This window comes from Castor canadensis, chromosome X, assembly GCF_047511655.1.
Source record: "Castor canadensis chromosome X, mCasCan1.hap1v2, whole genome shotgun sequence".
Lineage (NCBI taxonomy): Eukaryota > Metazoa > Chordata > Mammalia > Rodentia > Castoridae > Castor > Castor canadensis.
This window is the reverse complement of record NC_133405.1, coordinates 102,627,465-102,644,004: the sequence shown is the minus strand read 5'-3', so window position 1 is coordinate 102,644,004 and position 16,540 is coordinate 102,627,465. Positions and strand designations below refer to the sequence as shown.

At 38.9% G+C, this 16,540-nt stretch overlaps 1 protein-coding gene across 1 annotated transcript in view; it reads right to left on the bottom strand.

The window, feature by feature from the left end:
• Positions 1-16,540, bottom strand: part of Efhc2 (EF-hand domain containing 2) — a 183,877-nt gene that overhangs the window by 10,157 nt on the left and 157,180 nt on the right. The window contains exons 13-14 of the mRNA XM_074062727.1: positions 16,271-16,363; positions 4,633-4,738 (exon numbers count right to left, since the gene is read on the bottom strand). Of these exons, the coding sequence (XP_073918828.1) occupies positions 4,633-4,738; positions 16,271-16,363 (199 nt within the window). The remainder of the gene's footprint in view (positions 1-4,632; positions 4,739-16,270; positions 16,364-16,540) is intronic.

Sequence of the window (16,540 nt, the reverse complement as noted above, 5' to 3'; positions counted from 1 at the left end):
CTTCAAGAGTGGCTGGTTGCCAGTCTGTGATGTACCATTCGCAATCTCCTCGAGGGAGGATTTGGTGGCTCAGCTACTGGGAGTCTCTTTCATGGATTGCCTGAAGCTGCAGAGATCTCTTGGCTGCTAAGAGCCACATTGTCCAAAGTTATACTCCTTCCTAAACCAACCCACAGGTATTAAAAAAAAAAAGGCCAGGCCAGTTTGACTCAACTCAGGACAACTCTGAGAGCTTCTATGGGTTAGTCAAGGCTGTTTTGGGACATGCCCTTCAGTTCAACTTCTCCCTCTGCCCACTCCCACGTCTTTTTCTCACCTTTCATGGGAGTTGATTCCAGGACACACTCAAATAAGCATCCTGCATGTCAGACTTCACCTAATTCCTAGAAAACCCAACCTATGACAAGCTCTGAGCTGGGGTATAATTGTGTATTTAATCATATTAATATGGCTCAGTAGACAGTATACCTTTTGCTACTAATTCTAATGTATAAATTATGTAACTTTGTACTCAACTTATTCATACTTAGTATTTTCACATGAGATTATACATTCACTGGCAACATTCCCAAGGTATCTTACATTCTGTTTATGAAACACTGACAACCTTAGCACAACCAGTTTGCAGATTCTCAGGAATCTGGTTAAGTTCTCACTATTGGTTATCTCCATTTTCTGAGATGGGGAAGCCTGAAAGGTTGAGTAACTTGCACAGAGTCACCCAGTTAGTTGATGGTAGAGTCAAGGACATGAACACAAGTCTCTATGATTCTAGACCTTCTGCTCTGCACTGCCTCTCTAAAACACCTGAAGTCCAGGGCTCAGTAACTGTCTCAGGTGACAGAGTGGTAAGTGGTGAAATGGGGGAGGGGTACCTACAGGGAGACTGAACCTGTGGCTTTCCCATGCAGGATGGCTCCTCTAGTGTAGGTAGTGATTCTTCTATAAGTCATGAAATAAGTGTAATGGGTCAGGAACAACATTTAAAAGCGAGAGAGAAAGAGATAGGGGAGGCAGGAGAGGAAAGAAAGGGAGAAAGGAAAAAAGAATAGATTGTTGCACCCTATGTAGTTAGAATGCTCTTCTTTCATGAAACTTTTGTTCCATTACATATATGCATGTTGGGTTATTGTAGAAAAAATTGTCTTATTGTGGGTTGTAGTATGAAAAGCTGATTAAATTTTATTTGAGCTCAATATTAACCAGGAAAATAAAAATTAAAATAATAGAATATCACATTTTCAGAGAAATGTAAAAATAAGGTTATTTTTTAATGCCTATCAATAGAGAAATGGTTGAGTAAGTTATTATATATCTACACAAAAGCTATAAAAGAATGGCTTAGGTCTGTATATATTAAGTTAGAAGAATTTTCCAAGATTAAGTAGGAAACATACACTGCAGATAAATGAATGTGATATGATCATATTTTTGTACAATAAATGGTGAAATCTCCAACATGGAGGTGAATTAGGTAGTGGACTAAGTAGAATGGAAGAGGACAGGGAAAAGTAGAAAGTAAGGAAAAGAACAAGAAAGTATGCTACCAACCAGCAAAGATACGTATGTGTGTCATACAGGGTTCCACAAGAAATAGTGGATATGTACAAACAGTATAAATAGAGAAGAATGTAATAAAGTGACTATACTCATCCTTCAGTATCTAAGGGGGACTGGCTACAGGACCCCTACAGATGCTCAAACCCACAGATGCTCACATTCCTCTATAAAATGGCATAGTATCTTCACAGAACCTACACACATCCTGTCATATACTTTAAATCATCTCTAGATGATTTACAATGTAAATGCTACTTAGATAGTGGTTATACTATATTGTTTAGGAAATAATGACAAGGAAAAAGTGTGTGCAGTACAAACATTTTTTCTTGAACATTTTCATGTGAGGTTGATTAAATCCATAGATGCAGAACTTACATGGGTATGAAAGGCAGAATGTATTTACGAAGTTGTGGAAAGTGTTTAGGAAATCCAACAGGGAATCCACCAGTCTCCAGGGATTGTAACCGCAGGGGGCTACACACACCTACCTGGATCTGAAGGGATATGTGAGGGCAGTTACCAGAACCTGGAGTGGGCAGCTTTATGGACAAGACCTCCAGACAGGTGTTGTGCACTTAGTAGGAAGAGGATATGACTGGCAGGGAGGGAAATAATTTTTCTCTTCTCTGGCTCTCTACTTTCCTGTTGGTGCATCCCACTGGCCAACCCAACTAGAGACCTACAGTCTGGGGGATCCACTGATGCAGCAGTGGGCAGAACTGACCTGGGCAGGCTCAGAATAGGGTAGATGGGGCTAGGGGCAATCCTAATGGGACAAATTGAGGCTAGCCAACACAGAATACTAGAACATTAAATGAAAAGGTAGACTATTGACCACACATGTCATTTTTTCCTTTTATATATAAAAATTAAACACTCAGATAGATAAGAATTAAAAGGTTACCAGGACAAGTGATAGTACTGATTTACTTTTGTGATGGGATCTTAGATTTGGGTTAACTGAATCTAGTAGTTTCAATGATAATTATATTAAAAAGATAATTTTTTTTCTTTTCTTTCTTTGTTTCTTTTTCAGTGCTGTGGACAAACCCAGGGCCTGGTGAATACTAAGGACACACACTCTACCACTGAGCTATATCTCCACTCAACATTTTTCATTTTTATTCTCTGCAGTAGAACAGACCTGGATTAAAAATTCTGACTCCATTATTTGCTGTTTCTCTAAATTTCTCATTTCTAAAATGAGAATAATAAGTACCTTCCTTACAGGATTCCTGTAGAACTAAATGTACTAAGAGATTTTGAGATCTTAGACCAGTGGTTGACACATATTAAATGCCATGTTTTATGTTGCTATGGTGATAATGGAACATCAAGAGCCTCCTAGTGGGGCTGCCTGAGGACAGGACATCCAACAATCTCACAAAACACCTGTTTCCACCCTCCCTGGAAAGGGCACACCTGATCATGTGCTCTCTTCCTTAAAATTTGTCATTGATTAGTGTTAAAAAAGTTTTTAATGGGGTTGGGTTTTGTGGTTTAGTGGTACAGAGCTTGCCTAACATGTGTGAGGCCCTAGATTTGATCCTTGGCACAACAAAAAAGATAGCAATTTTTAAAAAGTTTAAGTTGGAAATGTTAATTACCCTGATTTTCTCATTACACATTATATATTATAACTTCTAAATAGGTACACTTAATATAATTAATTTTAAAAATTAGAAAAATAAATACATAAATAAATTAGTATTTGCCAGTAGTCTCCAGACCATCCAGGACAATATGGAAACCTCACCCTCCCATGCAGGCATCTGCAGCCTCATCCTTCTCCACGTGCCTTCACTCCAGTCACAGTACTTCCTCCTGATTCTGTTCAAGTGCCACACTATACCATGTCTCAGACAGCTCTGTTAGGAATGCCTTTTCCATACCAAGTTACTTTTCTACCTTGCTATCTCTTAGTATTCATCACTGAAATGTCAGGTGTCACCTCCCCAAGAATAGTTCTGTTCCCTCTAGCCTGGTTTAGAAGCAGCTTCTTCATCCCATGGTATCCCATGCCAGCTGTATCAAACCACACTCCAAGTCATGCATATACTGATTCTTCATCTGCAGTGGTGGCAATGATGACTTTCGTCTCTAGATCCCAGTGTAGAGCAGAGAATCTACTGAGAGTGGATAATTAATACTGATTTGTCTGAGGATTAAATCAATAAATGAGCAAGGTAAGCAACTTAACTGACCCAAAGTCACTCTGTTAAGTAAGTGGCAGAGTATTTAACTCCAAAGGCCACCACTGTCCTCCAACCATCTGGAAGTTCTAAGTCCTGCATGCCTGAGGAAACTCCCAGGGGCTCTAGACCAGCTCTGGCCAGGATGAGCTGGTCAGCAGGGACCAAGAGGAATAAATGTCTTTTTCTAGGAGTATCAACCACATGACATTTGCTTTATTGAGGGACTTTCCCAAGAAAATCAATTTCTGGAGCATGTTAAAGTACAAACAAACCACCATCCGCCCACCCACTCCTTAAAGATAATTGGTCTAAAGAGATCTTAGAGAATTCAGACAATTCCACAATGTTGAGAGAACCATCTGATCACATGAACTTTGTTGTACATAACCAAGCATTTTTCTACTGAATTTTTATCTCAAATTTGGCTCCACTGTGAAGTCTGTGTGCCCATACTCTATTATTTCACCCTTGGCAAACCTGGGTACACAGTTGAAGATATGCTGATGATTCTTGACATAGGCACCACCTGAGATTTGCTGTTGTAGCTTAAGATGATGTTACCAGAATCCCGTGATAACAGTGTTTATATCTATTTATAACTGTAACCTATTATCTTATTTTCCATATAATTGGATGCGATTGAGCTTTAAGAAAATTCAGCTGCATAAGAAAAGTCATGCTCTTACAGAGCAAATGTTTGCTTGGCATGGAAAGTGAATTTAGCTGTTAACACAAATACCCAGAAACACATACATGCTCTTTCCAAAAGCAATGATGCTGATATTTTACACTGAAAAATAATTTAAAGATTAAGGATGTTAAAAGTGCAGAGGAGGTAGCCACAGCTGATTTTTAAAACAGGTATTAATTTTACCTCTTTAAGGTATGGTGGAGATTGATACTCAGGCATCGGATTCATTCTCCAGTTCAGGGCAGAGAAAAATGCCTCATAATTTATTTGTTTTTCACTGTCTTCAAACCTGAAAATATATTATTTGACTCAATCTGCAGAATTCAGAACCAAAATGCCAATTTAAATTTTACCTTAAAAATATATTATCATGTATGCTTTAAAATTTGATGTTTTTCATATTTCTTATTAGCTTATTATGTACTTCTGATTCCCCACAATAACCCATCTAATTCACCGAAGCTTTCCCAGCAGCTAGACCAGTGCTGGCAGTTGGTAGATGTTCAATAAATATTTGTTGCACTTGCCACAGAAACAAATTTACTAATTTAGTAACTAAGACTATCACTATATTTTGTTAAGAATATCTGAAGGTCTTTTCAGTTTAGCAGTTGATATATAATAGTAAAATAAAATGTCCTTATATTTCTTAAACTGAATACCTTTTAAATCTTTAAGACAAGCCTAGATTAACTTTGCCTACTAGCATATTTTTAGGAAAAATAAAAAGCACCTTGTCATTTATTACATTACCATTAAAAGGGGTTATTTAGATCCATATTTGCTGTCATGAAAATATGTTCTTGATATATTGTTGAATGGAAACTTATAAAATAGTATGTCCTTTAGGTTTATATTTATATAAAAAGGCATAGAAAAAAGCCTGGTAATCATACACTTAAATAATAAGAATAGCTATCTTAGAAACAGAAATTAGGGCTTGGGATTTTTCTTTAGACTTTCCCCTATCATCTGAATTGTTCTGAATTTATGACCAGAAAAAATAAGTCCATTTTCGTTTTGGAAAAAAATTAACAAACGAATATCTTGCACCATAAAAGTTAAGTCAAAACTAAGACTCTTTTTTTAAACTACTATCTCACTTAGAGACATTGGTTTAAATTCATCCTTACCCCTAAAAGAGTTTTGGCCATTAAGATACAATAATTTCAACACAATGGTATAATGACCTAGACAGTGCCTAAAAACTTCTAATACCTCAATGCCACATATCCTAAATTTGACCACATTCTATCACTTTTAAGGCAAATTATCTATTGATCATGTAGCACCATTATTTGAAGGAAATAGCTAAGGTGGGCACTAAGAGGTTGTTCTAAGCACCATGCTCCAGGCTTCTGCCCTTAAAATGACATACCCATAATTAGTCAAAATAGTTTTCTCTTTTCTTCACAAAGTTCTAAGAAAATAATAACATCTTTTACAAACTAATACAAATTAGCAGCACCAAATTAAATGTTACAAGCTGAAGTCACAACCTAAACAAAGTGGAATTAAACAGAGTGATCAGAAGAGGGGAAGGGAAATTCTGTAATTCTTTTGTGTACATTTACTTTGGTCAAGGATTCTGGGATACAACTCCAACATGTCACCTCCTACCACTGTTTACCCTTTAAATTTTGGCTCACTCATCATTTCAACTCCTTTAAAGGATATGCTTTGTTTATGGAAATATTTGTACCCAAAATTTGGATCATTATTTCTTTTATTTGTATGTTTTGAGGAAAGAACTACAGCTCAAAGATATCTTGTGAGAAGCTTTCGTTTTAGCTGAGAGCCTTGAAGAAAGCATTTGCTAATACTCTTGAGTAGGAGCTGAGGTTAGAAGAAGAGACCATGTAGAGTCTTTGACTTTTATTCTGAGGAAAACTAAGTCAGTGGACCATATAGCATAGACAAGTTATGGAACCTTTCATATTCTGAATGATTATGGCCCTTTCAAATTCACATGCTGAAACCTTGCCAATGTGATGACATCAGGAGGTTTGGGGAAATGTTTACATCAGTAGGGAGGAGCTCTCATGAATGAGATTAGTACCCCAGAGCATGGTGGCACATGACTATAATCCTAGCACTTGGGAGGTAAAGGCAGGAGGGTCAGGAATTCCAGGCCAACTCTGTAATCCTAGTTACTTGGGAGGATAGATCAGGATCGTGGTTCAAGGTCAGCCTGTGCAAATAGTTCATGAGATCCCACCTCCAAAATGACCATAGCAAAATGGACTGAGAAGCATGGCTCAAGCAGTAGAGTGCCTGCTTTGCAAGTGTGAAGAAACCCCTGTCCCACCAAAGAAAAAAAAAGAATTCCAGGTCAGCCTGGGCTACATAGTAAGACCCTATCTCAAAAATAAATAAGTAAATAAAATAAAACAAATAAAAAAGACTCCAGATAGCTCCCTTGCCCCTTCTGCCACGTGAGGACATGGCAAAAAAGAAGCCATGAGTAAACCAAGCAGTAGGTCCCCAACAGACACTGAATGTGTTGGCACCTTGATCTTGAATTTCCCAGACTCCAGGACACAGTCTTCTGTTGTTTATAAGCCACTAGTTTATGGTATACTGTTGTAGCAGCCTAAACAGATTAAAATAGGCATCAACATATTTTTTAAAAGACATTGTTTTAAAGTGGTGGAATGCCTGACTAGCAAGTGTGAGGTCCTGAGTTCAAACCCCAGTACCACAAAAAAAAAAAAAAGATTACTCTGATATAGAGAGAAGAACCTATGGGCCAAGACTGAAGTGGCAGAGGCATCTAGCAATCTCTTGCAATAATCCAGACACGGAATTAATTAGTGTTTTAGATGAGGGTGGTGGCAGTGAGGAATGATCAGTCAATTTTAAAAGCATTTTGAATGTAGAATTCCTGAAAGACTATATAGGCTAAAAGAGAGAAAGAGAGGGCGGATTCAAGATGACTCGAAGGCTTCTGTTTGAGAAACTGGAAAAATGGAGTTGCCTAACTGAGGAGAGAAAGAATGCAGGGGCTGCAGGATATGAGGCAAGACCCCAAGTTCAGTTTTGGATTTGTTACATTTTAATGGGAAGTAAGAAATTGAAGCTATGAATCCAAAATTCAGGGAAGAGGTCCATTTGAAGATTAAGTGTGGGAGTCATTTGCTATATAGATGGTATGTGTAGGCACAAGAATGGCAGAATGGATGGATGAGATCACCAATGAAATAATTGCCTTTATCTGTTCTTACAGTACAGAATGTAACTGTCAGAAAATTCCCACAACATGAATTCCACATATTCAATTCTATTGTTCAGAATTTAGTATTTCAGCAATTTAGGAACCATTCAGTAGACTATAAGACAGATCTAAGATCACATCAGAGTTTGTTTCTCATATACAGTTCATTAAGTGGTCCTGTGGATTCTACTACCACAGCATTCTCTCTATCTCTTTTTCTACTCCCTAATCCCAAACCTCTATCATCTCCCACCTGGATTATAGCGAGACTGATCTTGGTCTTGCTACTTCTATCTACTCTTATGTTGCAGCAGACCACCCTCCAACAGAGTGATCTTCCTAAAACATGGATTGGTTCAATCATTTCTTTGCATGGCTTCCCAATCTACTTAGAACACAAGCTAAACTCCTTATCAGCGTTTATAAAACTCAATTTAATCTGGTTCCTTCCCACTGACCTCTCTGATCGCATGTCCTCACCTAAAAACTCTCTCCCTGTCACAATGCTCCTGGTCTATTGGCCTTCTTCTGGATCCCTGATCATGACAAGATTGTCTCCAGACATGCAAAAAATTTGCACCTTCTGATCCCTTTGTCTGCAAAGTCTCAATCCAAATGTTGCTTCCTTAAGAAGGCCTTCCTGAAGTTTCTCTATTCTGAACCCCTATGCCCGAATTTGCATTTGTCTTAGATGAAGGCATTGGAAGTCACAGGAAAATTTCTAGAAGTCACCACAGGAAGTCCTATTCAATTTTATTACCACTAACTCTGATATTTGCTTGTTTCCTTGTTTTCTTCTAATCTCTAGCCCTCTTCCCTGCACAGCATGATCCATCAGACTCAACACTTCTAACTAACCATTTAAAAGGATATTTGGGAAGGATATTTATGAACCAAATAAAATACTCCAGAAGGGATCAACAGCTGTAAATCAGAGCGTACACAATTCTGAAATGTATAAAAAATTTTTGAGAGAAAATGAAAGAGTTCATCTTTCCTAAATCCCAGAGCCAGGCTTAAAAGAAGAGTTAGCTTAACTCCAAGCTTTTGTTTTCAGTTCTGTCTTGAAAGATCTCAGTGTATTTAGGAGTCCCCCCAAGTGGTGTAGGGGAGAAAAGAACAAATACTCTTTCAATTAAAAGGGATAAGACTAGCTGATGCTTCTTGGAAGAATTCTTTGTTCTCATGTAGTGGACATTCCACCAAATCTTGCCTTTCAACTACAAAGGAATAAACATAGGGATACAAAAAGGAATACATACAATGACAACCATAGCTAAAGAAAAGAACAGTGGAAAAGAGATTTCAAAAGGTTTTGCAAGGTAAAAATCAGAACAAGGATTGGTAACTGACTTGGCAGAGCCAGGAAAAGGAAGCTGAGCCCTAAGGGTTCATGAGGGGAGGAGAGGTCGATGAGAGACCAGTCAATGTAGCTCTCCAAACTCATAAGAAGGTCAGCAACTGCAGACTGCAAGTACAATAAAGTCAGGGATATGGTATAGCACTGAAAACAAGGATTGTTTGGAAGCTTAAATCAAGCAAGAACAGGTGGACGCCCAAGTTATCTTCCTCTATGCTGTGCTTCTCCCAGTAGGGAGTAGAGGCTTGCTCTCTAGAGAAATTCAACTAACGAAGCTCCAGTCTTGGGGAGATGAAGCATGACAGAGGCAGAGGAAACCCTGAATTTGAGGCACTCAACCCCCTTCTTTCCCCTTTCCCATTTCCAGAATACAAGTGGCCATGCTTGAACTCACCTCCCTTCTCCCACCCAACCTTTCCTCCTATCCTAGCAGAAAAAGACAGAATTCTTCTTTTGATTCTCTGAATGATTCCAAAGAAATCTCCAGATACCAGCTTCTGGGGGTTGCCTAATTAAGAAGTCCCAGGACCTGACTGTGCAGTAAAACTCACCAATTAACAAGACACTCCTAGCCCCCACCAAAGCATCCAACATTAAGGACAGAAGTCAAAAGAGCAACAGGGAAGAAAAGGAACCAGAAAAACAAAGATCACTTAGGGAGGAGAGGGCAAGACATGTGATAAGAGAATATATTATGCTCTTGAACAGATAACAGAAAACTGAAAAAAAAGGAACATGTGGCCTAAAAACATGTTCTTGGAAATATATGTTATTAGTAAAAAGATGTACTAGAATGGTTGGAATATAAAGTAGAGGAAGTACCTTGGTAAATATTATCATAATAAAAAATGGGAACATTGGGGAGAGCAAAAATCCAAATTTAGGAGCTCTAAAATCTTTATAATATTCTCATAAGGGCAAAACAAAAATGGAAGGCAGAATATTAGTAAATAACTAATAGGAAATTTCTCACAAACAAAGGGAAGAGTCCTTAAACTAGAAGGGTCCATAAGGTTTTGGTAAGCACAATGAATTCATATACAGATATAGACAGACAGATACCCACAAGGTCCCATCATAAACTTCCAGAACACCAGAGATAAAGACAAGATCCTGAGAGCACACAAAGTACATAAAATAATGTGAACCAGAGTATGCTAAATTCTTGATCATCTTCATAACAGGAAGTTGGTAGATAGTATCTACAAATGATAAATCAAAAAATAATTATATGTACATATTATTTAAATGCTTACAGAAACAGCAAGAAGGGTTGAAAATGGCTGCTGATAAGGCTAGAGACTGCTGTTGTTAAAATAAGCTTTTTAGAATGATTGGAATTTTTTTTGCTATAAGTATGTATCAGTTCAATGCAAATAGAAGTTTAAAGGGTGTTAAAAACAAATGAGAGACCCTGAAACATATTTTTCTAGGTAATAAACATGGAAATACCAGTCTTGGAAAGAAAGGAGTGCTACTAGTAGGAGCCTGCTCACATGGAATTAGTCTCTAAATCTTCCTTCCTGCTCCCAAATTCTGCATGTAGCTTCTTCCCTGGACCACTGATAATTTTTCATGCCATTATTTGCTATTATAATATATACTCTTCAGTATATACCATGTTTGCAACATGAGGTTGTAAGAAAGAGAAGTAGGATATGAAGGAGATTTCCAGTTCTAAAAACAGGACAGGTTATAAAAGGAGGAAACACAAGGCAAACAATTCAGAAATAGACAAAGGTTTGAATATCAGAGGAATGAGGGCAAGTAGGTCAATCTGAGCCTACAGTTACCCCTGAAGGATTACTAAATCTTGTCACCTGTCAAGGAGACCTCTCTCTGGTTTATGACTAAATGCATAATTTGCCAAATCCCATCCACCTTTTCAAAATATTTTGGAAAAGCCTATGAATCTTATATAAAATATACCTCCTTATTTCATAGTTACACTGGGCTTCTGATAAAAAATATGATCCAGATTCTCTACCTGAGTTCACTACTTCACTCCTTTCCAAAGGATACTTGGCTCTAGCTAAAACAGATCCACAAAGGACAGAGATTTGCCCCTTTGGAAGAAATTCATTTAAAAAAGCTTTGAAGGCAATTCCAAAGAACTTTCTATGGCAACATTGTTGGAATCAGTGCACAGCCTTCCAGGGTGACTGCCCTAAAGGGCAACACTAATTCGGGCTTTTAAGTGTTTCTATGCTTGTTAAAAAGTCAGCCTCCTTACTTTCAAGTTCCAGTTCACAGTGCTAAAGTGTTTTCCTAAAGCCTCCATAAATTCTTCTTTTCCTTTGATACTCCGGCAATCCACTATTTCCTTTCCTTCACAAACTGAGAGATATGTTTGTGGAAGAAGGGGGAGGGAAGGCAATTTCTCTGATTCCTCTCTAAATAATAAAGACCCCCAAACATGCTTCCCAAAGCCTTGCTGGGTGGGAGTTCTTAGAAGTGAGTCTAATGGGACATTTGACTGATGTCCTTGCTCCCCCTCCCAAAAATGATGAATGGCTTGAAAACTGCCCAAGACAGCTATCTCGTTGCCACAGGGAATAATGCTGAGCTGCTTTATTTCCACTCTTTGTAGAGGTAAAAGGCTTAGTGGAAGCTGCATTTTGCTAAAGAGGAACCTACTTCCCCTCAGTTGCAAAAGCCATCTCGTAACTTAGGGGAATGCGCTGGAAGGGAAGAATAGAGGGAGAGCAATAAAAACCCACTTTTAACTTACTTAGTTGCATTTGGTTTTAGTTCATTACTAGTGAACCCAAGGGTATATGCTGGAACACCTAGTGAAAGTCTTCAAAGCCAAACTTGAGAAAAAGTAGAGCTCTGGGCCACTGTATTGGCTGGACCAAAATACTTAGGGTTGACAAGATGGCATTGACCAAGTTGTCAATGAGTGATTGGTTATCTGTAAATGACTAGGCCTCTGAATTCCAATTGTAAGTTCAACATAGAGATCCATGGTGAGGTGTGTCACAACTGCCAAGTACAGACTACACAGAGAGTCAGTGCTCTGTTGGTCTACAAGGTTTGGGGTTATTTTTTTGAAATTTCTTCAATTACAAATCACCCTGTATTTGAAGTTGCTGAAAGCATGTGGGTGTGTAGGTGTGCATGTGTGACCCAGAGAGGATGAAGGAAAGGAAGTGAGGGAGAGGAGAGGAACAAGTGTTCCTCTCTGGAAATTTCATCAGCACACCAAACTTTCTGTAACAACAGCCACATGGTTCAATGCTTGCCCTTCAGTCTCACTGCCAGGTATTGTTAGGTGGAATCATGAGCCCAAACTCTGCCCCTGAGGGGGGTAGAGGGCAGGGCTGGGCAGAACATAATGAGATGATTTTAAAGCCCTGTTAACTTTTTCCATTTTAACTGATCTTTCTGGATGAGGGACCCTCTCTCTTGGGAGGTCAGTTCTAAGGCATTCCATGGAACTCAAAGCCAACTATAAAAGACTAGCTTGCGGCAGAGCTGCTGGGGGAAGAACTATGCCTGAACTTCTAGTTATTCCAAGTCCAGATTCAGAAGGCCACAATTAGGAGAGGAGACCACCTTTTTACTCTCCAGTCCTACAAGGAACACAGGATGGAAATGACCTTAGAATTTTCTCCATGTCTTATGGTTGAGAAATTAGAATTTCTTGCCTCTATCATACTGAGGAACATTTGCATCCAAATGAAGACTCAGAGGGGTTAAGCAAATGTACAAAGACCACACAGCTGGAAAGCAGCAGACCTGGACTTCAGAGTCAGGTCTGGTGGATCCAAGCCCATGGTTTTCTCCAAATATGCACAGGACAAGTCTCTGGGCTGTGATGACAGTACCCCATGGAACTCAGATAGAAGCAAAGATGTGGGGTATCTTAAAGAGCTATTCTAATTCTGTTGGAGAGTTACCTTGGCTTTGAACATGCTCTTTCAGTGACAGACTTTCCTTATACCTTAATGCCTGCACTTAAGAAATGAGGATTAATGCCCACCATCAATTAAAATATACCTTTTAATATGCTCAAAAATGTACAAAAATATACTTAGGCTCTCAACACTATGTCAATACAAAGTGTTATTGCTATTATTAATGAGGAATAGCCACAACTACATAGAACACTGAAGAGTGACACTCTGTGCATTAGTGAAATGAATTTGTGTGGCAGGTAAGGTGACCTCATACCAGCTCTCATGGCACAATCAGCTGGGGGCTGGAGCAACTGGAGGTGAAAAGATTTTGGAGGTTGTGCTGATAAGGAAAACACCTAGCTAAATTACAAAAACAATGGGAACGGAATAGAAGAGCAATCTTAGTACCAAAACATGGGATGTGCAGAAATGCCTGGGCAACAATGACTGGGTGAAAGAAAATACCCATCCTGCAGCCATATTGTTTTTCATCTGAGGATCTGAATTCACACAGCTGGGTTATACCACCACCGAGCAGCTGCCCAACCTCATCCTAAGACAGGTAAATCTAACCAGGGCAGAGTGGACATTGGACAAAATCAACAAACTGCATGCCTGCCTCCCACGGGAGATTGCAGACATCAGAGAGGGCTTCTGGCTTAGTGTGCCATGAGGAGGGCTGTGCAGAAAAAGACTGTAGTCAAGGCTCTGTAAAGCTCTGTGGAGTCTGTGGGGAACAATAAGAATGCAGAATATAAATGTAAGCTGCAGGCTGATGGGCCCATCAGGAATTAGGGCTGTCTTTGAAAAGAATCTGTGGAGATGATGCAAAACACCAAGCATGTGACCCACATCATGGCAGGGCATATTGGAGGGAGAGGGGAATGGGAATGAGACATTTTCTAATCTGATTAGTCTGAAGCTTCCCCCGAGTGTGGAGAAGGGTCACTGCACAATTAGAGGCAAAGTTAGACTGAACATGGTCTGCTCAGCAGCAGAGAGGGATGACCTCCTCAAAGCGAAGCTGGACTTGGAGGCGGATGTGTTCGGAGACTGAGACAACTCCAATGAAAATTGTGGGATAGTCCTTTTGCATTTAATGTCAAATTGTAAATGCAAAGACAAAACAGTCTGCTGACAGGATGGGAGGATGATGACTTGGTGGCCTCAATACTGGCTAAGAAACCTCTAGGTCCTCCAGAGGCCAGGCTCCCACATTACTGGACTTTTCAGGACAACTTGTTCTGGAGCCCACAAAGAGATAATCTAATAAACATCCATAGCTTCCTGACTAGAAGACAGCTTAATGTGTGAAAAGCATTGAAATCCAACTGCCAAAAAATAAGGCTTCCTCCATAAAGAAGGATACAGGTTTTCTCCCAGTTTATTTCTAAGTCAGACTGTGTGGGCTATGCTCCCTGACTTGAACTTCTCTCCTAGTCCCCAATCAATACATAGTTCCATGTGGTATGCCACATACTTTATGTCATCTTGATTTATTCTCAAAACCACTATAAAATAAGTACTAGGAAGCAAATACTGTTATTCCTTCTTAGAGGTAAAGAATCTGAGATTCAGGCAGGTTGAAACTCTTCCTCAAGATCACTCAGCTAGTAAGTGGATTCAATGAATATGAGATAAAGTAGGGGAGTAAAATTGTAGAGATGCATAACTCATTGGTTGTTTACAGGAGGTAAATCAAACAGGTTAGAAGAAGATGTGTGCATGTGAATGGATCAAAGGTCAAGTCACAACTCTTCATTACAAGGTAAGGCACAAAAAGCAAAACATAGTATGAGACTCCTTAGGAGATAATTACTCCAATCATTAGCCAAGCAAACACAAGAGGGCTTCATTCATGTGGTACCACTTGAAAAGGAAGAGCCACATTTCATCAGGTAAAGAAAATTAGAAACTATTCCTACTAAAGAAATAACCAGAAAAAAGGCAAAGGAGTGGGAAGGCAGGATGTGTATGTATGAGATACTAGATGGTCCATTTTGCTGAACTGTAGGAAAAAGGAAGGGAAGCCCTGGGGATGTGATAACTATGGCGAATCCTGATTCCTCTCAATTTCCTTCCAAACCCTGGTATCTGTTTTTAATCTGTTCTTTTGGTTTCTCCTTTTGCCTCAGATGAGGATGTCCCACTCCAGCCCCTGTTAGGAACAACACTCCAACTAAAAGTCCTGAGTTCCATGATGGAAAAGGAGGAGAAGTACTTCAAAGCTAAGGAGTTTGGTCTTTCCTTCAAGAGCAAAGAGATACCACAGAAGGTTTGTGAATATAATGACATGTTTGCTTAGAAAGTACTTAACTACTGAAAGACAGATTTAAAATTTTACAGACAGGTGGAACAAAGATCAATGTAGATGCCCTGCAATAGTCAAGAAGTGTAGGTCAGAGCAAGAGTTAAGTTAATGAGAATGGCGAGGACAGAGTGAATGCAGGAAGGAAGAAGGCAAAAGTGTCAAGGTATCCTAATATACTGGCTGTTTGCAGTATAATTTAAAATTATTAGAAGCAAGGGATGTGGGTTTGAAAGGTTCAAGGTTCAAACCACAGCTCTGCTAGACTATATGACTTTGAGAAAAATACCTATCTCTCTAAACCTCGATATTCTCATGTATAAGATACAATGGATAATACTTCTGACCACACCAAATTGTTCTGGAAAAATAAATGCAATAATATATCCAAATCAATGATCATGATACCTAACACAAAACAAAAAATGTGAGAAAAAAAATGTGAGAAAAAATGTGTAAGTCAGAGGTGGTGCTGGTGTGATATAGTAGGAAGCATAAAAAATGACCAGAATCTGGGTGACGGGGAGGGTGATAACCAAAAGTCAAAAGTGAGGTTCAACAGGAAAAGGGATATGTTTTAGAAAAGCAGTTCACTGTGCTTTTCCCATTATGGTACCATACTTTCTGTTTTATATCTAGTACTTGAGCAGGGCAGAGGCCCATGCTAATAACCCCTAGGTCTCTAGCCACCAGAAACTACTGCTTTGAAAACCCTTCTCTGAATTTTATTATCTAATGTCTTTATAACCAATGAAATTATACATTTCATTTTGTTCCAGGAACGTCTGTGTATGTGTGTGTATATGCATGTGTATGTATCAATGTCAAAAACATGAAATAATAATACCTAATAGGTTCTCTAACATTTAAAACCATGACTAACTTCCTTTTGTAAGACTTAAATGGAGGGATCATCAATGATATAATGACAATAGTCAAGGGTAAATCAGGGTAGTTAAAGGTAGATAAAAAAGCAGGAACAGTCCTCCAAACAAACATGCATGACAATCCCCATCAAGGGAGGATCTCTTGCTTACCTGGACAGTAATTCCACTAGAAGCTCATCACTTAAAGGTAACCTGGCAGACTTGCACAGCCTTTTGACGTCTTTGGTAGGTAATATGTGTTTTCTGCATTAAAACAAAATAAACGGGCTTTTATATACCATGTAGCCCATTAGCAACAATTACATGCTATAGGAAAGATAATACAAATATAATCTAAAAATATGCATAGGGAAGTAAATATGAAAACTGGTATTGGAATTCACTGTAAGGAAAAATAGCCATATTGCATTTCAAAGAGGC